The sequence below is a fragment of the Musca domestica genome, unplaced genomic scaffold (assembly GCF_030504385.1).
Source record: "Musca domestica strain aabys unplaced genomic scaffold, Musca_domestica.polishedcontigs.V.1.1 37, whole genome shotgun sequence".
Taxonomy (NCBI): Eukaryota; Metazoa; Arthropoda; class Insecta; order Diptera; family Muscidae; genus Musca; species Musca domestica.
The window spans coordinates 1098099-1125601 of NW_026712321.1; the positions used below are offsets into that span (position 1 = coordinate 1098099).

At 31.9% G+C, this 27503-nt stretch overlaps 1 protein-coding gene across 2 annotated transcripts; it reads right to left on the reverse strand.

The window, feature by feature from the left end:
* Nucleotides 1–6269: 6269 nt before the first annotated feature.
* LOC101899178 (muscle LIM protein Mlp84B) lies at nucleotides 6270–26567 on the reverse strand. Of its 2 annotated transcripts, none has more exons than XM_011293531.3 (9): nucleotides 26409–26567; nucleotides 26023–26157; nucleotides 24930–25089; nucleotides 14675–14804; nucleotides 11779–11875; nucleotides 11589–11673; nucleotides 7147–7443; nucleotides 6760–7083; nucleotides 6270–6688 (listed from the first exon to the last, which is right to left on the reverse strand). In XM_011293531.3, exons 2-9 carry the CDS (start codon nucleotides 26135–26137, stop codon nucleotides 6418–6420), a joined length of 1479 nt encoding a protein of 492 aa, XP_011291833.1. In that variant the 5' UTR covers nucleotides 26138–26157; nucleotides 26409–26567; the 3' UTR covers nucleotides 6270–6417. The 2 variants fall into 2 exon arrangements, with proteins under 2 accessions (XP_011291833.1, XP_011291831.1); XM_011293529.3 differs by lacking the exons at nucleotides 11589–11673; nucleotides 11779–11875 and adding exons at nucleotides 10382–10478; nucleotides 13912–14008.
* Nucleotides 26568–27503: the final 936 nt, after the last annotated feature.

A 27503-nucleotide genomic window follows, 5' to 3' on the forward strand; every position in this document is an offset into this window, starting at 1 on the left:
CAAATCGATTTGCTAACGAGGAATTGGACATATGTATGTGGGTGGATGGGGAAGATCTAAGCTAGATCATGGTGTGTGTTGGAATATTTTCTCTAATTGACCTTAAAATATATATATTTTATTTTCCACTAGTGATAGCTCAATTGGTCCTAAGAAAATTAACGGTGAGAATCTTTCCTTTTTTCGTAAAAAAAAATATTTTATGGTCTGAAATTGAACTAAGTCTTTTATGAAAAAGTCTGCCGATGATTTGTACAGCCATTGGCTGGCTTCTTTAGGAGTTTAGGGTTAACTTAGATTATTTTCGCCGCATAATTGAAACTAGGTCACCCTAATTCCTTTGTTATTTTACCAAAAAGTCAACCGGTGACACATGTCAGAATAAAATTCTTCTTCTATATTCTCACTTTAGTAGTGCGCTTAGATACAACATTTTATTCGGATTAAGCCGAATTCAGGATTTAAAAATTTAAAATTTAATTTAAACTATTTTTACATATCAATTTTTTATTTGCGGATCATGCGGGACAAAATTCTTTAAATGTTTTCTTGAGATTTTTCATTTTTTTTTAAAAATTTGTGATAAATTTTGAATTTATTGGCGTGGCCACAATCAGCATAACTCCTATGGAATTTAAATAAAAAAATTAACAAAATAATGGTTATGGAAACCCTGACATATCAAAACTTTTCGGAAATGGACGAGAGCTTTTAAAATTTTTATAAAAAACCCATATTAAAACTAATACGTTTGAATACGAACGATTTGAGTGAAAGTAACTTTTTAAAAAAAACAGACTGTTAAGGTGAAAATACATAAAACACATTTTTAACTGGCATAAGTCATCGCGTAGCATCGCGTAGAACAAAGGAGTGCAGGGCCAAAATCGAACTAAGTCAACCTACAACTCCTTTGTTCAAAAACCTAAAATGGTAAAGAATGGATAAAATGCATTATGGAATAATAGTTAAGGTGAAAATTATGTAGAGGCGCTGTTCACAACAGAGACATGTTAGCATAAAAATCATATTACAGAGCAATTTTACGAAAAACATTTTCTGTAAACCAAAAAAACTGGGCACAAAATTGTATTCCACTGACGTTTTCAATTAATTGAAAATTGCATTTTCTTTTAAAATAACTTAACATTGGTGATTATGTTGTTATGATATCGTAACAACACAGGTATTTACATCTGGTGACAATATTTTGACTCTGACTTGTACCATCTTTATACTTCTAAGTCTTTGCTTTGTTACTCTGCCAATAAGCCGGTCGTTGATTTTAGTCAGTCAAAAAAGTGTTTTATGTATTCTCTCATTTATTCAACAAACTTTACCATACAAAAATAGATCGGATTTATTTTAATTTCACAGTTCAGTTGTAGACCCGTTATCTTTATAAGAAACCGTTATTAAAATATTACACAGACAAACCTAATATTGCAATGTACAGTTTTTGCGCACGTAACGTAAAAAGCTCACACTTATACTATGTTCATACGATCTTTGTCATTTGATGACAATGATTAAACATACAAGTAGCACTGAACAAACATGGCACATTTATAAAGACATCGTCATGCAATAATATCTCATTCGACAACATCTTGTCAACTTGTGAGATGTGAATATATTTTCAATGAAGTAAATTTGACAAGGAAAAGTACAGAAAAATGCAGGAGTGGATATTATTATTTGAAATGAGGTTATTTTGATTCAGTTGTATCACGTGAAGAAAAAAATGGTGGACATAATTTTTTAAGATTTTTTATATATTTTAAATGTGGAGTGCATGATGCAATGAAATTAGTGTTACCTTATTTCATATAAGCACTCCCAGCTCTGCACTTTCTGTAATCTATCTTGTCATATTTCAATGCATTAAAAACAGTTCCCATTTCTGATTTGTGTATATACTACGGCAGAAGAATATAGTAGACGCATCGACACAGCTGCTGGGACAATGAACTGTCAAAACAATTTTGAATGATCAAAATGTTGAATGAAAAATTATTTAAATTTGTAAAAAATTTTGTATAACGCGTATTTTAAAAAATCTACTAATTTTTATCAAAACATTTAAAAATTTTTGACATATCAATGTTCCCAAGCGTTGATGTATCTACCTGTATTCTGCTACCATGGTATATCCAATGGATTAAAAATTGTTAACATATGATTGCATGACTTGCCAAAATGCCAAAATTAGATAGCCTTCAAAATCAACATTTCAGTCGATCAGAAGCTGGGAACTATGCTGCGGGATTTATTATAGGTTTACAAGCTTTTACCAGCTATTTTGGTTTTCAGACAGTGATATCGATACTGAGCGTTGTTATAATCATGATAGAAGAACAGGAACAGTGATTTTTATATGCTTTCTTATACAAAGCCAATCGGAGGTTATTATGATATGCATTTTTCAAAAGATTTATATATTTCAATCATTTTTCATTCAACATTTTTAATTTTAAAATTGTTTTGACATTTCATTGTCCCCGCAGCTGTGTCAATGCGACTATCAGTATTCTTCTACCATGGTTACAATCATGGTACAATAAAAAGGTAAGGTAGAGCTACCAGCTGATTACAATTTTTTTCTGAGTGTGCCCGACTTCTGCCAATTTTGTGTATGTATTTATTGTTTTGAAAAATGAAAAAAAAAATATTTTCAAAACCAATGAGTGGAAGACACGTACATTGCGGCTCGCGTATTAAAGTTATTAACCAGTTTTGCCATGGAATTGAAATATTGGACACTATGGATCATATTTTTGAAATAAAATCCAGACACTACATTCATCTTTCGCTTTATTTAAGTCATTTTAAAAATAAGGAAAATGTAAAATAATAATAGAAAACAACTTGTTGCATATAATATTGAATAATTCTGACAGTAAGCGAGCATAGCCTCAGAGCTGTATTTCTGTAGTTTTAAAAAGCTGTTCTATCTCCTTTTTGTACCATGGTTACAATACGAAATACAAACATGTTCACATGTGAGTCTTTTAATACATTTGATTTAAAAAATCCTTAAATGCAATCTATACAGGGTGCACATTTTCAGCTGACCTCTTTGGCAAGTAAACACGATCATTTTGTTTGTTTACAAACTGCTGGGCAACGAATGTTTTCTCGGCAATTCGGCAGTTCACCAGCGAAGCAACTCTTTAGCTCTATTTAGTATATTTTCTTTCTGTTGCGGTGTAAGTTCTTGCACTTTTGGGAATTTCAATGGCTTTACCCCGAGCTCATTTTTTAATATTTGCCGAATGGAATATTGCGATATGTTCAGTTCACGAGCCATTTTCGGCCACTGCGACGCGGGTTTCGATCAAGTCGCTTCTTTACTTTTCGAACCATTTCTGCTGATGTTGCTGTTTTCTTCTGTCCACTTCCTTGACGTCGGACTACGCCAGCAGTATCACGGTAATGAGCGATGGTACGAGACACAAAAGGTTTATTCACATTTAAATGCTGGAGTGCTCTAAGGAAATCACACTATCACCCTTGAATTCTATCACGAATAACTTTTTTTCTGAATAATTCTCAGCAAAATGCTTTTGTACGCTTGTAAACAATATAATGAGCTGTCACTGGAATAATTTTAACAGCTTTCGGACGAGTGACTTAGAAATGACCGAAATTACCCTGTAGTACGTTTACAGTTTAGTATATCTACTTATTTCTTCAAGGAAAATTTTGTGTAAAGCTAAAGTTGTAAGGGCTTTCGTAGTTTATGAATTGATTGAAAAAGGCAGATTGACAGTGACGAATATAATCGAACCTTTGTGTAAATGTGATTGTAAAATACAACTCTGATATAAAATTCAATTTGACTTGTGTTAAAGACAGGTAAGTGTGTTTTTCATAGCCCCCTTTTTATTCTTCTTTTAATTACTTTATTCGTTGGAAAAGTCTTTTTTTCTTTATGAAAGTGTTGAGTTTTCATTTTAGACCCGCGCGGCACTTTATTTGTTCTGTGATTTCCATTGTGATTTCAAATAATTCAAAATGACATATTTTTGTAACGCAAATCATGACAAATTTCAAGTTTATATGTAAACATGCTTTAAAACGATAAAAGCTTATGTGTAAACAAGCTTTAAGATTCATTCCAACTCATGGCAGAATAATAAAGGTAGATGCATCAATGCTTGGGAGCATTGATATGTCAAAAACATTTAAATGTTTTTTTCAAATATAAGTGGATTTTTATATGTTTTCTTATACTACGTCATACGGAGGCTATTATAATTCGCGTTTTTCAACAATTTTTACAGATTTAAATAATTTTTCATTCAACATTTTCAATTCCAAAATTGGTTTGACAGTTCATTGTCCCAGCAGCTGTGTCGACGCGTCTACCTATATTCTTCTACCATGTTCCAACTTGTTGATCGAATAACACTGCCTTTACACGGTGGCATTTTTACATGGCATTTTTATCAATTCTCTTTTAAAATTTCTGCGTAAATCTTCGCGCCTTTACGATAATAGTGCTGGGCATTTTTTCTGACATTTTATTTTATTCAGTATTTCGTATAGAGCTGTATTGTTGTGCTAATTATTTGTAACAGATATTTATAAAGAAGTGATTTAAAATTAAATGTGTGAATCTAAAGAAGAAATGATGGAAAAAGTTATTGTCGATCTGGTCCATATATTTATTAAAATTATTAACTTTTATTTTAACTTTTTCTTTTTACTTTTTAAAACTTCCAATTAATTCTCATATAATTCGCTATACAATTCAATCACTAAACACACCACATCACAATAAAAGAAACGCATCAAAAATTACAATAAAGAAACGATATGAAATGTCAAAATCATAAAAAATTCGGAAGAAGCAAAAAGAGAAATGCAAAGAAAATGGCATGTAACCCTGTGCGGTGGCTTATCGTGCCATTTTTTCTTCTATCCTTGTCTCTCTACACCTTTTACCAACAAAAAAAATGGCATGGTTAAAAAATGTCACCGTGTAAAGGCAGTGTAAGCGTTCCATGGCGTCTAAACTTTTCATTCTGTTTCAGCCCGAGCATGGTAGAATAATACGTACTGTCAAACCGATTTTGGAATTGAAAAATTTGAATGAAAAATTATTGAAATTTGTAAAACTTGTTGAAAAATGCATAACTACTTCTGATTTGCGTGGTATTTAAAACTGTACTTATTTTTGATAAAATATTTTAAAAATGTTGACATATGTTCAGAAACGTATATTCTTCTACAATGTTACAACTCATGGTAGAAGAATACAGGTAGATACATCAACGCTTGGGAACATCAATATGTCAACAATTTTTAACGATTTTTGCAAAAATAAGTAGATTTTTATAAGTTTTCTTATACGACGTCAGGTTATTATAATTCGCATTTTTCAACAATTTTTAAAAATTTAAATATTTCTTCATTCAACATTTTCCATTTCAAAATTGGTTTGACAGTTCATTGTCCCAGCAGCTGTGTCGATGCGTCTATCTATATTCTTTTACCATGTTCCAACTTGCGAAAAAGCGTTCCATGGCGTGTAAACTTTTCATTCTGTTTCAGCCCAAGTTTAACCCACATCCCATTTTTTTTTTTGAAATGAAAACAGTATTTCTTTTTTTTTTTGGTTTTGCGTGGTTTAGTTTATCTTTATTGTTAAATTGTTTTAGTTGTTATAATTATTATATTTTTTCGGTTTGTATATAAAACTATGTATATGCATGGCACTTCATCTTTCTATTATTATTATTATTATTTAATTATAACATTGTACATAAATAATAGCAATAAAATTATATATGTATGTGGTATATATATGTGTATGTAGAATTATTGTCTCCTCATTCGTCGCTACATATAATGCTTCTTAATTTAATACATTATTTATGTATGTGTAATATGTAAATGTGTGGGCAAATGTTGATGGTGGGCTTTGCTGTATTTTTTCTGGTTTTTTTTGTTCTTTTTTAAATCAGGTTTGTTTTCTTGTTATTTAAAAAAAAAATTATTATTATATATATAAAGTATAAAAAAAAATTATATATATATACATGTATATATATGTAATAATTCGAGATTGTCGTTTTTTTCTTCTTCTAAATGTTCCTCAACAAGAAATATTAAAAAAATACATATGTATTGTTTTTTTTAATAACTATAAAAATACGTTCGTAAGTTTTTTTTTTTATTTTGGGTCGTAACTTCCGTTGGTTTTTGTTTTTTTTTGGTGTATTCATAGTAGATTGGTATTGTCCACGTACGGGATTCATTCGTTTTCATTTCGTTTTTTTTTTTGTTCATTTTTGTGAGTTCAGGATTTTAAATCTACGGTTTTTTCATTTCGTTTTCGTTGTTATTTTTGTAGTGGTATTTTTTCGTAGGCGATTAAGTTTTGTTTGTTGGTTGATTGGTTGGAAATGTTTAAGCCATAGTCAAAGTACCAGCACCGAGACCGTAACCAACACCTTTAGGACCAAAGTTACGACCATAACAAGCCTTACAGTAGATATCACCATCGGGGCCATCATTCAAATTGGTGGAATCCAAAGATTTGCGGCAATCGGCACAGTGGAAACAGCGCTTGTGCCAAATGCGGCTCTTGCTGATCATTTGTTCAGCAGCATAGACGGCATAGCCGCAACGGGGGCAGCCACTGGAAGATTTGGGACCAGCCAAGGGCTTGCCATCAGTACTAAAAAAACGAGAAAGAATAAAACGTTAAATTCGCTTCATTTCTTTGCGGAAACATTAACGTTTACTTACTAAAGATTGCGTGTTTCTCCCTCGCCAGTGCACACCAGGGTAGGAGTGTGACCAAAACCGAAACCTTTGGGTCCATAGGCCTTGCCATAGCAAGCCTTGCAGTAGATTTCCTTGTCGGGAGCATCACAAGCCAACATCGAATCAAGTGGACGATGGCATTGGCAGCAGTTGTAGCATTTCTTGTGCCACATGCGACCCTTGGAGAGCTGTTGTTCAGCAGCAAAGACAGCACCGCCACAGCGGGGGCAGCCCTCACCTTCGGGCGCCAAAATCGAGGTGGTGCTGGGTGGAGCAAATGGACGGCTAGCGGCAATCTGTTCCTCACTGCAAGAGATCAAAAGAAAATTAAAAAAAATGACTCCTTTCAATCTCCAAAACATCACTTACGTCAAACCATCAGTTTGCAAGAAACCAGAACCGCAGGCGAAACCATAACCATGAGGACCCCACTTCTTGCCATAGCAAGTTCTGCAATAAACCTCACCATCGGGACCATCGCAAGCAATGATCGAATCCAAGGTCTTGGTACAGTCACGGCACTTGAAGCATTTCCTGTGCCATTCACGACCCTTGGACAAGACCTGTTCGGCAGCAAAGACAACACCGCCGCAACGGGGACAACCCTCACCGGGACGAGCCTTAATCTTACTTACATCAATAGCAGCAGTACGAGGAGCCATTTCACTGAAAAATAAATGTTGATGGCATAAAATATAAAATAATTAATGAAAAACAGGACTAAACATTTGTTTTAAGTTTAAAACACACACAGTGTAAACATGGAGATTAAAACAGAATGGTTTTAAAGGTGATAATACATAAAAAGCTCTTTTTTGAATGGCTTAAGTCACCGCCTGGCTTCATCGTAAAGGAACAAAGGAGCAAAGGGCCAAAATCGATCTAAGTCAACCTAAAATTCTTTTGTTACTCTGTTTCACTGTTTCCACAGTGTTGTATTTTTTATTTCGTTCAGTCAAAAGTGACAAGATTATCGTATTTTAACGCCGTAATATTCCATTTGGCAAACATTGAAAAATGAGCTCGGGATAAAGCCATTGAAATTCCAAAAAGTGCAAGAACCTACACCGCACCGGAAAGAAAATTGACTCAAAAGAGCTAAAGAAGAGTTGCTTCGCTTGGCCGAAAGTGGTGAACTGCCAAATTTGGGTTTCTCCGATGAGCAAATATTCGTTGTCCAGCAGTTTGTAAACAAACAAAATGATCGTGTTTACTTGCGAAAGAGGTCAGCTGAAAATGTGCATCTTCGGTTGGCCACCAGAACTCAAGCGTCGGCCATGGGGTGATGGTGTGGGCCACCATAACAGACGATTGGTCGCTCTCCGCTCGTATTAATCGACCGTGGCATCAGAATAAATGCCGAATATTATCGCCAAAAAATATTCTGGAGGGTGTATTGAAGCCTTGGACACGCGAACATTTTGGCCGCAGACCTTGGACATTCCAACAGGACTCAGCACCATCGCACTCAGCACGCGCCACCCAAGAATGGTTACAAAATGAGGTTCCTCGCTTCATTTCCAGCGCACAATGACCACCAAAATCTCCGGAAACCGATCCGTTTGACTATTGTGTCTGGAGTATTTTGGAAAGCAAGGTTGGCAATAAAAAATACCAAAGTGTCGATCACCTCAAGCAAGTGCTTCGCCGGGAATGGGCCAAAATACAGCAGAGCAACGTTCGGGCAGCGTGTGATGATTTCATTGGCCGTTTGAAGGCCATAATTCGTGCCAAAGGTGACCAATTCGAACAAATTTAAACTTATTCTAAAATTTGATGCTATTTCCGATTTTTTTTTTGCTTTCATTAAATAAAATTTAAAAAAATGTAAAAATTATGGCATTTGACTTTGTTGCACTTTTTTTAATTGGCCTTTTTTTTAAAATAACGAGATACTAAAATGATTTTGCTTTTACCCGACAAAAGTAGGCGGATTAACAAATGTGTTAACTTGGTTCCATGTTTTGATATTTTAGTTTAGAAATAACATATATAACACATATTCCAATAAATTTCAGCAATTCGAGCCAATTTAGAGCGAATCACGTGAACCCTGCTTATCCATGCAATTTGTTCACAAGTGCCAAACATGTGAACCCTGCTTATCCTTGCAATTTGTTCACAAGTGCCAAACATGTGAACCCTACTTATGGCTTGTAAAGATGTATGGCCACATGACAATTTATGACAAAAACTAAACTTTGAGAACTCCCAACGATTTCGGAAGAATAATAAACCGTTATTTTTTGCTATGTTTATTGCATGGTGGAAAAAATACAGGTAGTCGCATCAACACAGCTGCTGGGACAATGAACTGTTAAACTGATTTTGGAATTGAAAATGTTAAATTAAAAATTATTGAAATTTATAGGAATTGTTGAAAATGCATTATAACAACTTCCGATTTGCGTCGTATAAGGAAACATTTAAAAATCTACTTATTTGTGATAAAACGTTTTAAAAATTTTGACATATCAATGTTCCCAAGCGTTGATGCATCTACCTATATTCTTCTACCATGGTTTATTGTAGCCATAACATTATTTAATTTATTAATTGTAAAATTCAGTAATTTTACTAAAATAAAAGAATAGTGCTTAGTGTTATGGAACTATAGATCGGCATTTCACAGCTAAAAGAAATTTCCATTAAATGTGTGAAATATAGAATTAAGTTCTTTTATAAACCTAATGGCTTCGATCATTAAAATCATTTCGGGGAATTTTGTGAAATAATTTTCACAACGACCTTGAATGAAAAATGTAATAAAAATTCATTACGAAATACGGAAGAAGAAGATATAAAAAAACAAAAACAGAAAAAATAAACATTAATTCCGGGCTAATCTTTTAATTGTGGCATGGAATTCGAATGAAATTGCAACATTTTGTATTTCTTTTTTTTTGTTTACATTAGGCAAGTGTTTGCTAGACTTTTTTTTCTATTTTATCTGGGCTAATTAAGTATATAAATTGAAGAAAGAAAAAAATATTGAAATTAAATGTATACCATATACACATCTATAGTATATATGTATAAAAAGAACCAATTTTTTTCTGGTACATGTGTGAATTTTTCAGCTTTTTCCAACAAATTATCTCTAGACATGAAGAAGAGTAGATTTAAAAATATATTTTTAGTCATTTTGGTGTAGACAGCACCAAAAAAATCAGAAAAAAATCAAAAAAAAGAAACAACCACAACAAGTGTTAGATTTATAGAAATGCACATCATGTCAGTGTGTGTATGGTGGGAACATGTGTGTTTTTTTTGCTGGGTCCGTACATACGATACATGAATATTTGGGGGTATAAATGTGTTTTTTTTTTGGTCAGTCAGATATTTTTATTTGTGGATCATTTTCATCGTTTTTTTCCTTGGCAAATGTGTGGAAATATAAAAAAGAGATTAAATATATCACTCTTTCTCTTTTCTTCGCCACAAATACATTTATAATTCATAATACCAACAACAAGGACATTTAGGTGGAATTCTATTTTTATGTTTTCATGTTTTTTTTTTCAAGAAATGGTTAGAAAAAACGAACAAACGTTGGACTATGGACTGGGAAATACAAAGATAGTGTTTGTTTTTTTTCAAATACCTTTGTCTTTCACAATCTTTAATATCGGACATTAGACCTAATGATGACATGCCTATGTGTCCATAACCTCTTGTACCAAATCTTTGGGCATAACATCCTTGAAATTATTTGGGGAAAAATATAAAAGATATTTTATCAATAATTTATGAAATAAAAAAAGAATACTGGAAAATAATAATGTTTTCTGATTAACATGTCACTGTGAAAACACATATGTAAACATGATTCGCCTATGATATAATATTTTTCGAACATTTAATGGGTTTAAAAACAAACGAAGAACAAGAAAAACACATTTTTATAACAGAATTGTGACAAGGAAAACTAATTAGATAGTCTATACCACCCTTTATTCACATATGGTGTGTGTACGTTTATACTATGTTCAGACGTTGATTTGCATGAAGTAAATAATCCTGGCCCATAATTATTTTCAGTAAATAAGATAAAACCATGGTACAATAAAAAGGTAAGGTAGAGCTACCAGCTAATTACTTTTTTTCTAAGTGTGCCTGACCCATGGTAGAAGAATATAGGTAGACGTTTCGACACAGCTGCTGGGACAATGAACTGTCAAAGTAATTTTGGAATTGAAAATGTTGAATGAAAAATTATTTAAATTTTCAAAAATTGTTGAAAAACGCGGATTATAATAACTTCCGAATGACGTCGTATAAGAAAACATATAAAAATCTACTTATATTTGAAAAAACATTTACAATTATTTGACATATCAATGCTCCCAAGCGTTGATGCATCTACCTGTATTCTTCTGTCATGGCCGGACCTCTGCTAAAAACAGAATATTTTCAAAATCAATGACGCATAACTTGCGAGACGCGCATTAAGGCTATTCGACAATTTTGCCATGGAATTGAAAGATAGAACTGTTTAGATAATATTTTTGAAACAAAATCCAAGCATTTCATTCATTCTTCCCGCTGTTTAACTGATTTTAAAAATGAGGAAAAAAATGATAGAAATAGTAGTTTTACGAAGCTGTTCTACCTCCTTATTGTACCATGGATAAAACCATAAATAAAGCTATACTTTTTAGGCGACGGATGTAAAGCTTCACTAAAACGTATGCTTTATGACATCTCACCACTTTTATTTCCAAAAAAAATTCCTCGCGTGTGGAACCACTTTATTTATTAGTTTTACGTCATAATTTTAAATATGTTTAAAATGTTCTTAAATAACTTACCCATTGGCATAACAGTCAGATTGGAGAGCGCCACCACCTTGGCCATAGCCATAACCCTTGGGACCGAATTTCTTGGCATAACACACTGAACAAATAACAAAAAACAAAATATGCATGTGTTACAAATAGTTATAAACATAAGAATACATTTTTCCAAAAAGGCATTATATGGTTAACATTTTTTAATCACCTTTGCAATAGATATTCTTGTCGGGACCTTCGCAGCAGAGAATGGAATCTAGACCCTTAGCACAATTACCACATTTGAAGCATTCCTTGTGCCAACTCTAAAATACACAGACAAAACAAAACAAAGAACAAAACATATAAATAATAACAAAACAAGACAAATAACAAATAATTTAATAAAAACAGAGCGAAATATAAAGTATTAAAACTGTTAAAAAAAAAAACATATGATATTAATACATTGAGAAAACCACAAAGTGTGAACTCCCCTTAATTTCAAAATCGAGGCATGTCTACAGCTTGGCATCTTGGCTAGTCATATTAATTTAAAATCAATAAGGAAAAAACGACGACAGGATTCATGTGGCTCTGGAATCCCTTTACCATATGTCACAAACTATGCCATGCGGAGACTTCATGCCGCTTAAGAGTGCAGGTACATGAAAAGCTTGAAGTCATGGCTAGGCATCATGGTAGAAGAATATAGGTAGACGCGTCGACACAGCTGCGCGGACAATGAACTGTCAAACCAATTTTGCAATTGAAAATGTTGAATGAAAAATTATTTAAATTTTTAAATATTGTTGAAAAACAGGAATTATAATAGCCTCCAAATGACGTAGTATAAGAAAACATATAAAAATTTACTTGTATTTGAAAAAACATTTAAATTTTTTTGACATTTCAATGCTCCACAGCGTTGATGCATCTACCTGTATTCTTCTGCCATGCTAGGCATATTAATGTCAAATTATAATGGAAAACGTCGGCAGGATTTTTGTGCGGCTCTGTAATCCCTTTATGAATGTCACAAAATATGCCTAGCCATGACTTCAAGCTTCTTATGAACATGTACCTTAAAAGTTGTGATCAGTCAATTTGTTTTCGTTTGTTTTTTTTTTTCTAAAAATGTGTCAACTTGCAATGAATTCTTTGGGGTCGAATCAAGTCTGTGAAATTTCTCTATGTTGCAATCATAAAATAGTGTGGCCACACTTCAAGCTATACTCTCCTATTTAAAGACATTATCAGACGGAATGGGCTTTACATATGTGCTGTCACTTTTATTATCCATGTGTATTTTCTTGTGTATATCAAAAGTGTTTATTTACATGTGACTCAAAATTTTTGCTATCACACACTTGCATATGTTTTTTTTTATTTTATAACAAATTTAAACATTTTTTGGATGATTTTTTACCATAAACATCATTTACATTTAATTATATATTTCCAATGAGAATAGGGCTCGCTGTGATCGAAAAAGTACGTTTGCACCATGGTAGAAGAAATACGAGGAGATGCAACAACGCCTGGGAACATTGATATGTCAAAAAACTTTTTTTTTTCAAAAAATAAGTCGATTTTTTATGTTTTCTTATACGATACCAATCGGAGGTTGCTATGATATGCATTTATTGACAATTTAAAAAAATTGTCATTCAAAATTTTCAATTTCAAAATAGGTTTGACAGTTCATTGTCCCAACAGCTGTGTCGATGCGACTAACTGTATTCTTCTATCATGATATGTTCCATGGCATGGACAATGATCTGTAAAACCAATTTTGAACTTGAAAATTTTGAATGAAAAATTATTTCAATTTGTAAAAATTTTTGAAAAATACATATTATAACAACCAACGATTGGTGTCGTATTAGAAAACTTAGAATAAACTATTTATTTAAAAAAAAAAACCTTTTGAAATTTTTGACATATTTATGTTCCCAAGCGTTGATGCATCTACCTGTATTCTTCTACCATGGTATGTACTTTACTTATGTATTTCACAACTGAAATGTCGTCCATGTATCACACGATCTGTGCAACTTAAACATATGGAAATGTTGACATTACATATGTAAAAAAAACATTTCGTCTAATAGAGCCTTAAACATCTACCACAAAAGTTGCAATGGCAACGCCGTGTTCATTTAGTCACAGTTATTAAAACCTGTTTACACTGAACTCAAATAAACCGTTGACAGCTTTTCTAAACAATGAAATATTAAACAACATATATCGAGTACTCGTCATTTTAACCACAACAAATAAACAAATAATATGAATCTATATGACACACGATTTATGTAAATGTGTTGGCAACCACAAAAATATTCTGTACATTCAGTACCTCTACAATAGATTTCCTTATCGGGGCCATCACAATGCATGGTCGAATCCAAGGTACGATTACAGAGCAAACATTTGAAACATCTTCTGTGATAACCCTATTCAAATGTCATTATATTTGCGTATTAGGTGTTTGAAAGTCGAATTGCTATTTGGGATTCGAACGCAGAAATTTGCATGAGAATTCATTATAACTTATGGTCTGTTCCAGAAATGCAAGATTGTAAAATTGTCTACTACGATACCAAATTTTCCCTCTATGATTTCGAAAAAAATTGTAAAACTAGTAGATTTTTGCATGTTCTGGAACAGAGCAATTTTCAGGCGAAAAAGTACATTTTTCACGTTTTTTTCCCGAAAGTTCCATTTCTCTTTCATGGAATTTTCTGCGTGTGGATCTGAGTTGATTATCTAAATAATAGGTCCGAATGCATATTTATTTTTTTAGTAAAAAATTCTCAAAAAATTTATTAAGATCCGCGTTGATTTTTTTCTTTTGTAAAAGCAAAAGAGAAACAATATTTTTCAAAGACTTCATAGAGCATATAACTCCTCTCAACAACAAAGGCTATCTATTTTTCTCTGAAATTGCACTCACCGGACCCATTATTTAGAATTTATTTTAGCTTAAATAACGTTTACATTGTTCTGTCTGTATTTAGTTGTCTTATCGTTAATTTAGTTGAAAATTACTCAAATAAACAACGACTTGACAGCTAGTTAGACAAATGTAAACGTGTCTTATTATCGTTTTTGGGACTTACTCTGCCACGGGCCAACATTTGTTCAGCAGCATATACATAACCACCACAACGTGGGCAACCTTCACCTTCTGGAGCTTTAGCAATTTTTTTGGGTTCCAAACGAGCACCGTTACGAACACCATCAAGATCACTGAAACGAAACAATGTGAAGACAATTTCAATTTACTAAATGTCAAATAGATTTATTAAATAGAAATATATTGGAAAAATAAATAAGAATTTAGTTCCTAGACAGAGACCCGAAATTACAAGTTTTTCGATTTATGAAATCCACTCGATCTCAAATGTTAATTTCATGGCGTATATGTCAAATAACATCCAGTGGATTTATGAATACGACTTACGTAACGTATACGTCATGGTAAAAGACGTGTCAACAAAGCTGCTGGGACAATGAACTGTCAAACCAAATTTTGAAAATGAAAATGTGGATTGAAAAACTATTTAAATTTGTAAGAATTCTTGAAAAATGCATATCATAACAACCTCCGATCGGCATCGTAGAATAAAAATCTATTTATTTTTGAAAAAAACACATTTTAAATATTTTGACATATCAATATTCCATGGCGTATACGTCAAATAATATCCAGTGGATTTATGAATACAATTTACGTAATGTATACGCCAGGGTATAAGAATATAGGTAGACGCATCGACACAGCTGCTGGGACAATGAACTGTCAAACCAATTTTGGAAATGAAAATGTTGAATGAAAAATTATTTAAATTTATAAAAATTGTTGAAAAAAACGCGTATTATAATGACCTCCGAATGGCGTCGTATAAGAAAATGTATAAAAATCTATTTTTGAAAAAAATTTTTTTGACATATCAATGTTCCCAAGCGTTGATGCATCTACCTGTATTCTTCTACCATGGTATACGCTATGGAATTGAAATTTAAAATTCAGAGGAAAATTCAACGTGCTCTTAAGGTGGAAATACATGAAACGCCTTTTTGGCTGGCTTCTTTGGAAATGAACAAAGGAGCCTAGGGCCAAAATCGAACTAAGTTAACCTAAAACTCCTTTGCTCCTCTACGAATAAGCCAGCCGATAACTTAAGTCAGCCAAATAAGCGCTTTATATATTCCCAGCCGTAGACACACCTTTTAATTATTGCCTAGATTAAACGCCGTACACACATAAAAATACGTTGAATTTCAACTGTCAATTCCATTCCGTTATCCACTTGATTTAAGATTGGAGGTATACGCAATGGGACTGTCAAGTAAAATTCCACTGGATTTGTATATGTAAACCAGCCTTTATGATTGCAAGCTCTGTCATAATATACTAAAGGTACGTGTACACTGGATTTTTAAAATCCAAATTATTTTAATTGTGTATTCCTTGGCATATACCTTAAATAAACACAACAAATGGCGTAATGTAAACATGTCATAACCATACAACGATAAACCATTTGATATTTACTCTCCCGGTAAATTTTTAATTTAATTCATGTAAACAAATTGAAATGATGTTTATTTTAAAATTTCCACCTGTTTTTAATTGTTTTTGAAAGATGTATACAAACAATCAGCTGATTATCATTGACAGTTAATGAGGCCATATGTTTTATTTATTTGTTATAGTTAATCTAACAGTACGTTTACATATAAATGAGTTAACCCACTGGATTTGGATTAAAATTGTCATATCCATTACTTAAACTTCAAAAAGTTCCAACGTAAACATGGCATTAGACTTAGGAATGCATTTAAAAAAAAGTTCGTCTGTCACTACATTATCAATTTTGACAATACAATATAAAATAAATTGTATAAAATGACATTGTAAGATGGTGGAAATTTTTTCAAAATCAATCCTATCTAAAAATGGAAATACAATAAACAAATACGACATGACAACAAAAATTAATTTCAAACATAAACATTTGAAATGAAAAAAAAGAACGAAAAAAAATTGGCAACATATTAAATTTTTGAACAGCTGCATTGTTATTACGCAAAGCACATCATCTTAAATGGCAATGGTGGCCACCCACGCTATAATGTTTTTCCTCTCATTAAAAGGGAAAATTATTGTGAGTAATTCAAAATAACAACAACAAAAAAGGAAAAAATATACATGACAAATGTTTTATTTTGTTGAAAAAAAAAAATTATTGAAATAAAATTTTAATTGAGTTCAATGACATCTAAAGGTTGACAGATGCAACGTCAATATGACAATTATGGTGGTTAATGTCAATTTAAATACATTCTTTGGGGTGGATGGTCACAACAGACAACTTGAGGGACATCTAAACGTGAAAAGATGATTTATGATCTTATTTATTGATTTATTTCCATGGACCCGCAAATGGACTATAGTTCAATAGGAACGCAATTAAATTTAACTATGTCACGTCATTTATATTGCAAATTCTTTTGTTTATATGTCAAATAATTGACAGGCATTTTAAATGAGAGCGTGTAGGGCACTCTAGTTCTTTCCTAAAATAATATTATGCCAATAAACAGTAATAAGATCAATTTGTTCTATTAGATATTGCATAATTAGTTAACGACAAGGGCCCCTGATGCCAAGAAAATTGGTGTGAAGGCTTTTACACTTGTCAAACGATTTTCCTCTTTCCTAACAATGTGTTTTAATTTTTTGACATTTTAGAATACAAACAAATATATATATATATATATATAAACTAGACTTAACCTATCCAATCGACCATGAAATCTGAAACTGGGTCAAGGTCTTCTAAAAATAGATTTTGTTGCTACATACTATTGTTTCCGATGAAGACTATATATGAATCCATTCGACTAATGTTTTTTTTTTTTTAATTTGAAAAAAAAAAAACCTTAAGGTGGGAATACATAAAACGCTTATTTGGCTAGCTTAACTCCTCAGCTGGCTTCTTCGTAGAGGAATAAAGGAGTTTTAGGTTGACTTAGTTCGATTTTGGCCCCAGGCTCCTTTGTTCATTTCCGAAGAAACTAGCTGATGCCAGTCAGATAAGCGCTTTATGTATTCCCACCTTTACTGCTTAGATACACCCATGGTAGAACCAAGAAGGTAATGTTATGGAAAGTACAGAAATCAGAGATAGACACGAAGCTTTTATGCAGTGAAATTGGACAAGGCAAATTACAGAAAATGCAGAGATAGGAATGCCTGATTGGAAATGACTTTGCCTTCTTAAGTTTACCATGGATACACGTTTAGAGAGTATAAATGTAAAACAGCTGACGTTTGTTTACATTCACACACAACTTAATGAATCGAATACCCTAAGAAAATAACATCCCCGGCTGGAAAGAAAAAGATGTAATCTTCAATTGTCAAAAGAAATTTTTTCTTTGAAAAATTATAACAACATAAACAGAGTTACCTTCCTAATTGTACCATGGAGGTACCACATATTTCCAATATACCTCTCAGATTTATACTTATTCTCCCTAGAGCTTTTATATTTTTTACACCTATTCCCATGGTAGATAATACTGGGAGTCGCATATAAACAGCTGCTGGGACAATGAACTGTCGAAACAATTTTGGAATTGAAAATAATGAATGAAAAATTATTGAAATTTGTAAAAATTTTTGAAAAATACAACCTCCGATTTGTGTCGAATAAGAAAACATACAAAAATCGACTTATTTTTGTCAAAACATTTCAAAATTTTTAACATATCAATGTTCCCAAACTTTGATGCATCTACCCGTGTTCTTCTACCATGCATTTATACCTATTCTCCATAGAGCTTTAATATTTTTTACACCTATTCTCATGGTAGATAATACCGGGAATCGCATAGACACAGGTGCTAGGATGAATTATAAAAAGGTATTATAAAAAGGAAAATGAGTTATGAAAACGAAAATGTCAAAGGAAATTCCTTTGAAAAAATTATAAACATATGATGGCACAGGGTTACCTTCTTAATTCTACCATGGAGTTACCACATATTTTAAAAATATCCTCAGATTTATAAATATATTTTCCATAGAGCTTTTACATTTGTCAAACCAATTTTGAAAATGAAAATTTTGAATGGAAATATATTGAAATTTGTAAGAATTGTTGAAAAAAAAAAACATAAAAATCTATTAATTTTTGAAAAAAAAAACATTTTAAAAATGTTGGCATATTAATGTTCCAAAGCGTTGATGAATCTACCTGAATTTTTCTACCATGAATTATAATTATTCAAACGTCAAAGGAAATTATTCCTTTGAAAAAAAATTATAAACATATGATTGCACAGGGTTACCTTTTTAATTCTACCAAAGAGTTACCACATATTTGAAATATATTCTCAGATTTATATGTATTCTCCCTAGAGCTTTTACAATTGTTTTACACCTAAAGCTGAATTTAAAACTATAAACAATGATTATATGTCTCATTCCCCCCTTTTCGATGGAGTACATTATTCAAGTCTGTAACCGCAATTACCTTTTCAATTTACAAATTACACAAATCGATTAAAACTATCGATTACAAACGAACATCAAAATCAAGGTTATGTGCTTCGAACTTGTGCTAGTTTTCCGCTCGTTTGTTTTACATTTTTCATGAAATGAATACCATTGCGATTGTATCAATTTTCCAACAATTTGTTGCTGTTGTTGTTTTTTCCAGTTTGTTTCTTCACATAACAAAAAACCACAAAAGTTTTCGTTTTGTTTTGCTTTGCTAACGCATGTTTGTTTAATGTGAGTAACCATCTTACATTCTACCTCCAGGGTGTATTCTAGTTTTTTTAGATCTACAAAACTTTGGCAAAAACTAAACAATAACAAAACGTATGTATTGTACGAGCATGAATGTGATGACGTTTTTGATGATTTACAAAAGCATAACTATTTGGTTAGAAGGAAAACAAAACACTACCAAAAATAGTAAAAACGTAAACAAAAAAATCGTGATTTTGTTTACTGTCAAGAGAATCGAAGTGTTAAGAGGTGTCACATGTGTTCTACCATATTTGGAGGCAATAGCGTTTTTGGTCATAGAGACAAAGAGACAATCGAGGAAGAAAATTTCATGCCTTTTTCGGTCTGGGTATTTACAATTTTGTAACATTTGTGGCAAGTTGTTGCCGGAAGTATTTTTTAACAAAAAAGTGGACTAATGCCATGTTTACGTTAGAACTTTTTGTAGGGTTAACCTACTTTGAGAGGATTTATTTGAAGTAAAAGTAATGGATATGACAATTTAAATCCAAAACCAGTGGGTTAACCCTCATATATATAAACGTACTATAAGAGTGAGGGAAATCTTTGACACGTTTTTACTGAGAGTTTAAAAATGTCGCAAGCCTAATTTTTTTGTTTTGTGGAAAATAAAGTTGCAAAAATCGTAAATTCTTCCCTTTTTAAGCTCATTTTCTTTTCTCTTTTTATTAACATGTATCATTTTGCATAATTTGTTTCTTTTCGAGGCTTAAAAATTGTTTTGTTTTGACAAATCAGCTGATTGGGTGCAGATATTGATCTGTTTACGTTTTTCATTTGCAAAAGAGAGAATAAATTGAACTCATTCTCTGAGAAAACGGTCTGTCATAGAAAAATATGAATATGTATGGCATCTCAATGTAGGCGTTACTAGTTCCATAATGAGTACACCACTTAACATCGCAGAAGAATACAGGTAGATGCATCAACGCTTGAGAGCATTGATATGTCAATATAAGAAGATTTTTTCAAATATAAGTAGATTTTTATATGTTTGCTAATACGACGTCATTTATAGGTTATTATAGTTCGCGTTTTTCGACAATTTTTACAAATTTAAATAATTTTTCATTCAACATTTTCAATTGCAAAATTGGTTTGACAGTTCAATGTCCCAGCAGCTGTGTCGATGCGTCTACCCATATTCTTCTACCATGCCACTTAACTATGATAAGGTTATGTTTACACTGAAATCCCATACCGTGCTATAATTACATTTATTGTTATGAACAAATAATAAACAAGACCGTCTGATAACTGAGTTGGAAAAGTCTAAGATTCTTGCACGTGAAGGAGCAAGCCATGTCTTTTAAGAGTCTCGATAATTTGGTTTTTATTGTAGCAATTAGCGAATTTTAGCGATGAAAATGACGCAAACCCTAAGACCTTCCGATAGAAACAAGGCTGTTAACTTTTAATTTCTTTTTTCGTGAAAATTTTGGGTTTTAGAGTTGCCGATAATTTTTGATAACATCAATAAAAAATTTATGTGACCCTTGAAAATGTAGTACGTTCTACAAAAACGGTAAACAGAAAAATGAGAGAGATATATTTTTGTGAAAACATGTATTTCAAGGACATTTCATTTTTTTCGAACTAATTCAACCTAAAACTACTCTGTTCTTCTACGAAGAAGCCAGCCAAAAAGAGCGTTTTATGTATGTAATGCAAATATCTCCATTGTGTTTAGAGTAAATTAAACTGCAATGACTTTTTGACAAATGGGGGGAAGTTTAACTGTCCAGAAAGGAAGTTTCTATCTCTGATTTGTGTTTATACAATGGATTTATGAATACACAATAAAAAATACGTATGCATTTACGAAATCCACTCAATCTGAAATGTCAATTCCATAGCGTATACGTCAAATAATGTCCACTGGATTTGTGAATACGATTTACGTAACGTATACGCTATGGAATTTCTCACATGAAATCGAGTGGATTTAGTAGCCTAACAAGCTGTACGATGTTTTCCAAGGAATTATTTTAACAAAAAAAAAATTGAGTTTTGCCTTGTTAAGGCGAAGATCATATGTTTTATAATTTATGTGTTTGTTTTCTTTTTCGAGACGAGCATTTTGGTTTGACAATTAATTTTCTCAGCAGTTGTGTCAATGCGTTTTCCTGTGTTCTTCATTGATAGAATCTTCCAACAACTCGCTTTTCTTTACGTCAAACTTTCTAATAGCGTGTTTACAGTGAATATTAACCCACTGGGTTTAATAGAACTATTGCTACGCTATAAGAAATTTAAACTAAATATGAATGATGTTTGTTTTGGATGTATACCATGGTAGAAGAATATAGGTAACGCTTGGGAACATTGATATGTCAAAAATTTTAAAAAACATCGTCAAAAATGAGTTGATTTTTAAATATTTTCTCATACGAGGGTTAATATTTTCTGGTATGAGGGTTAATCCACTGGATTTGGATTTAAATTGTCATATCCATTACTTTCACTTTAAATAAATCCTCTCAAAGTAGGTTAACCCTACAAAAAGTTCTAACGTAAACATGGCATAAAATTCTGCTACAAGGCATTAACATAAAATGAATATGAAGAGACCATGTCACTATTTTAAGTTCCATTTGTGTTAAGTCCCTGTTTAGCATGACCCAATTATAAGGACTTCCTGCGAGCCAATTAGTCTAAAAACAGCTGTTATTTTATCAGATGATATTTGAGATTTCCTCGATTCCGAAATAAAAATATTCGCCTTGACCATTGTTTAATGATTTTTTGAGGTTTTTTTTCGGATGTATACCATGGTAGAATATACAGGTAAATGCATCAACGCTTGGGAACATTGCTATGTCATAAATGTTTAAATGTTTTGTCAAAAATAAGTAGATTTTTAAATATTTTCTCATACGATCGGAGGTTGAATTTTTCAACAATTTTTATAAAATTTCAATAGCTTTTCATTTAACATTTTCAATTCCAAAATTGGTTTAACAGTTCATTGTCCCAGCAGCTGTGTCAATGCGACTACCTGCCATGGATCAAGCGCTTTTACGATAATGAGTCATGTTCAATGTGTTTATGTTAAAGCTATGTTCAGTTTGTTTTGGTTAGGAACCCTTTTTCTGTGGATTAGTGTAACATATTTTATAAATAACTTAAGATAAAAAGAAAGATTATGTATTAAGTGTTGATTATGTATGAATGGTGGATGGGTGGGGTGGTGATTGTTTATTTGTTTTACAATTGGCCAAGCCATGCGATTCAGTTATTGTTGTTTAGTTGGTTTTAGTAATTTGTTTTTTTTTTAGTTCTTTTTCGTTCTCACCGTTTATCTTTGTTTTACATTTTGGTTGCAAATTTGAGTTGGTAAAGGAAAAAAGTTGCTTGTTTTTTTTTTGTGTGTGTGTTTTTTTTTCTTGTTGTTGTTGAATAGAATTTCTAATATATTTATTTGACAAATTTCTTTTCATTTTATAACAAAAATATATATATGTATGTATGTAAAAAGTTGAGTATTTTATATAAAAAAAAGAAAAGAAAGTAAGAAACATAGGATAGTAGACGCAACATTTTACAATTATAAAATTATAACAAAAAAATACATTGTACAATTGTTTGTTTTTTGTTTTTCTAGATTTTTTTACAAACAAAAAAATTTAAGTTATTTGATATAATACCACATTGTTGGATGGACTTGACTGGTGGTGGTGGTGGTGGTTGTTTGGTTGCTTGTTATGTCAACTACTGATCTGATTGATAGATGGTATTTTTTTTTTTTGTTTTTGCTTGTTTTCATTTGTTTGTTTTCTGTTTACATATATTTTGGGGAACAACAATAGACGTTGGCAAAAAGGTGGTAGGTGCTAGGTGCTTAGTAGTAGTACAGTAGAGCAGAGTAGTATAGGTGGTAGATTTGTTTGGTAGTAAACAACAAATTGGACTTAAACGGAAACATAACATTGAAACTCAAACAGATCAGAATCCTGAATTCCATTTTGGGGTGCGTCTAGCATTCGTTCGCCAGTAAGTAATTTAGTTGCTGTGATAATACGAAATAACGAAATTAACAACTTAGTATGTGTTTTGTTTTTTGTTTTGTTTTGCAATTTTTTTTAAATTTTTTTTTGGATTGTATACATATATAGATATAAAAATAACATGGTAGCAGATATATAGGTGATAGATAACAACAAAAAACCAAAAAGATAATGAAAAACAATAATAATAACAAACCAGGACAATATAAATCAAAATAGAACAGGATACACTATTTTAGCAAACGTTATACATACATAATACATACATACATATCAAATGAAATAGATATATCTTCATTGTTTCTTTTGCATAAATTCTCCAAATTTATAATTATTTGTTCTCCTTTTTATAGCTTAATGTAAAAAATACATATATATTTTTGTTGTTTTTTTTTTTTGTGGGTATAAAATGAAAAAGTGTGTACATGTCTTTTTCTTCTATCATTTTTTTTTTTACTTTTGAAGAAGAAGAAGAGAATTTGAGAGAAAATAAAACCAACCAACAAAACAAAATAAAAAAAAGAAAATGTAATTAAAAATAAACGGTGACACAATTATATACATACATAACAACTTGCCGCTGTTAAAATGTGTGTGTGTGTGTGTGAGTATGTGTATTGGGTGTTATAGTTGTGTGTTAATTTGAATATTTTGTTTTAATTTTGTTTCTGTACATTTTTTTTAATTTTTATTTTTTTTTTCATTTATATGTATATTGCAGTGTTGTGGTGTGAAAGTGTGTGTGTGTGTGTGCCTTAAATTACACTAGTATATGTATGTTAAAGTGAAAATGTATATTTTGTTGTTGTTCTTGTTGTGGAAATAAATGCATCAATAGAATTTGTTCTTCTCAAAGTGGTTGGGGGGATGGATGAATTGTATGGGGGGCGAAATTCTTCTTGGAGTAGTGTTATAGTTGAGCTCTCTCTCACACACACACACAATCTCTCTCACACTAATATATACATATACATGATATATATACATAGTATTGATTGATTTGATATTAAAGAATTTTTTTTTGCTTTTGATTTATTTAAAAGTTACTCTATTGTTGATATTCTTTTCTTTCTCTCGTTTTCTCTCTCTTTAGATCTCCTTGGGGGTGGGGTGGGGGAAAACTCATTAATATCATTACATACATACACTTCTAGGGAAGGTGGTGAAAGGCAGAAGGAGGCAAATCTAAGATCCTTAAGCAATAAAATATTGTTTTTTTTTTGTGTTGTATGCTTAAACAATTTTCTCTTTCTCTTTTTTTTTAAAAAATTCGTTATTATGTATGTATCTATACATGTATATATATATAAATATGTGTGCATAAAGTATGTATGTATATGTAGGCTAGAAAGTGTACATTTATTTTTTTTTTTGGCTTGTCTGAGGAACTAAATTTCTTGATAAAGGATATTCGTAAAAAGAAATGTATTTTTTTTTTTGTTTTTGGTTTTTTGCCTAAGAGTCTCTTTTTTTTTCTGTTGGGTAGGGTTCAACTACTCAAATAATAACTACTACAATTTAAAAGAAGATTTTACTTACTCTCTGTTCAAATGGGCACCAGTGTCCATGGAAAGGCAGCCAGCACCACCACCGAAACCGTATCCCTTAGGTCCGTATTTGCGGGCATGGCAGTTCTTGCAGTACAATTCCTTTTCGTGTTCTGTGCAGTTTGTGGAGTCAAGGGCTTTGTTGCACATGCCTGGTTGGATAAAAGAAGCAAGGAATTTGAGGTTGAAAAATCACAGCTTGCATTGGCAACACTTTAAACAAAGTCTGTGTTCAGTGGGTTTTTAGATTTGGGGTCAAAAACGCAATTGCTCAGTTCCGGAATCTGCATGAATCTACTAGTTTGGCTGTCATAAAGGACAAATCGATTGTCATAGTAAACATTTTCACATGCTTGCAGTTCTGGAACAGAACAAATAACAATTTAAAGACATATTTGTTCTGTTCCAGTTTCCTGCAAGGACCTAGGATTTTTGATATTTTATTGGATCTCATAAAAGGGAAAATCGGTTATCGTAGTAAAAACTTTTCACATTCTTGTAGATCTGGGGCTGGATGGGCTTATTCTACGAAAATGTGAAATGAAAAATATTTCCTTTTTCATTTGACATTTCTTTCCTTAAATAAAAGTTTTCAATTCACATTTTCATAGAACAAGAATCCAGCCCCAGATCTGCAAGAATGTAAAAGTTTTTACTACGATAACCGATTTTCCTTTATGATATCGAATATAATTTCAAATTTTTTTTTAGTTTTCAGAATTGATCAGTACGACATACTGAGGAATGGGTAGTACTCATTCCTAACAGGAAACGCAAGTAGATTTGCAAAACTAATACTGAAAATAGTATCTTTCTCCAAAGGATTAATAAAACGTCAAATACAACATAAACTATGGCGGTACAGGCGGGTAGCACGGCCATTGTTGTTCATTCTTCGAAAAAACGGATTTCAAAGAAACTCATCTTTAATTTATCCTGTGGCCAGACCACTTTAATTAAATTTTCCATTGATTTGTCTCATCGCCAGGCCACTCGATTCAATTGCCAAACATAAACCAACTGAACACAGCTTTTGGGCAAAAATTAAGTCCGCCTTAGACTTTGTAATTAAAATAACAACATACCGCACTTGAAGCAGGTCTTGTGGAATTTGTAACCTCCAGCGACACGTTCTTCAGCAGCGTATACGGATTTGCCGCACTTGGGGCACTTGGGTGTTTCAACAGGAACGAAAGGCATGTTTGTTGTTTTATTTAAATCTAATAAAATTGGAATATTTCAAATTATTTTTCTGTTACGCTTTTAAGGATTTCTTTAACAAACAAACTAAAAAAAACTTTAGCTTTAGCTTGGCAAATTCTGTACAATTATTTTTCAGAATAAAATTCAAAGCACTTTAAAAAAAAAAAATGTTTTTTTTTTATACTTTTTCTAGGAATGCGTTCAATAAGGCAAACAGCTAAGCAAATTGGCTTTTTTTAATATTATTTAAAAGATATATTCACTTTACCGCGCTTAGGTGTACCACTACGTGAAAAATACCGATTTAAAATGAACTTCACTGATGCTCAGCGCAGGTAGTCTTTATTTCATACTGCACACGGCACAACACATATTCGTTATATTAGAAGAAGATAGAGACGACTTGTGATCTCCTTCTCACTCTCTTTTTTTTTTTTGGTGTGAACTGTAATGCGGCAAATGCACACACAAATCATATGGTGGTGGGGTGTTGGATGGGAGATGATTTTGTTGTGTCTCCACAACACCAACACACACAATGATCATTTGCTCATCAGATGAGATGAAATTGTTTGTTTGCTCCTACGTACGTACGTGGAGGAGCAACTTTTTGAAAATACACACACACACTATAGAGAGTATTATGGATAAGAGGGACAAAAAACATGCATGTTCTTGATATGTATGTATATAACACAAACACACATAGCGGGGGAAATTGGTCAATGCCTCCATCATTATCATAAATTTTCCTAGCCAAAAACAAAACAAATATTACAACACCTTTAAACAAAAAAAAGAAAAGAAGAAAAAATCTAGGAGGAATTCGGGAGTGGAATATGTCTCTTCTCCCTCGCCGCTCTCTTCTCTTGCAGTGAGTTTTTTGTCATGCTTGGTGGTTGTTGTCAGCCATGTAAAACGTTAGACAACAATTGTATTTCCTTTTTTTTTGTATATATCATGCGGAAGAATTTCAAAATTGTTTCTCTTTTATATTTTGTAAGCAATTGTTGTTTTCCGATTACATATTGTTTCAATCAGCTTTTTCTCAAAATTTGTTGTTCTCTGCTTTTTCATTATTGTAGCTTTTGTTTTATTTTTTCTGTTATTTTTTTTTTGTGAGGTTAAAAATAACAAAATCTATTTTTAAAATTACACACTCATGGTGTTTGTTGTAGTTTCTGAACAAGAAAAATATTTGAAACAGAAAAAAAAAAATCATAATAAAACAACGAAAAAAAAAACATAGAAACATCTATAGAAAATATAGATTCAAAAATAACTATAAAAATCTGTGATGATGATGCACACAAACTAACAAACACACATACTCACACAAACACACACACACATCGTCATCATC

Coding starts and splice junctions, on each gene's coding strand:
- LOC101899178 (XM_011293529.3), bottom strand. CDS start 26,137: ATGCCTTTCGTTCCTGTTGAAACACCCAAGTGCCCCAAGTGCGGCAAA. Junction 25,090..26,022: donor CAAGACCTGCTTCAAGTGCG/GTATGTTGTTAT, acceptor TTATCCAACCAG/GCATGTGCAACAAAGCCCTT. Junction 7,444..10,381: donor AAAGATTGTGAAAGACAAAG/GTATTTGAAAAA, acceptor TTTATTTTTCAG/TGAAATGGCTCCTCGTACTG.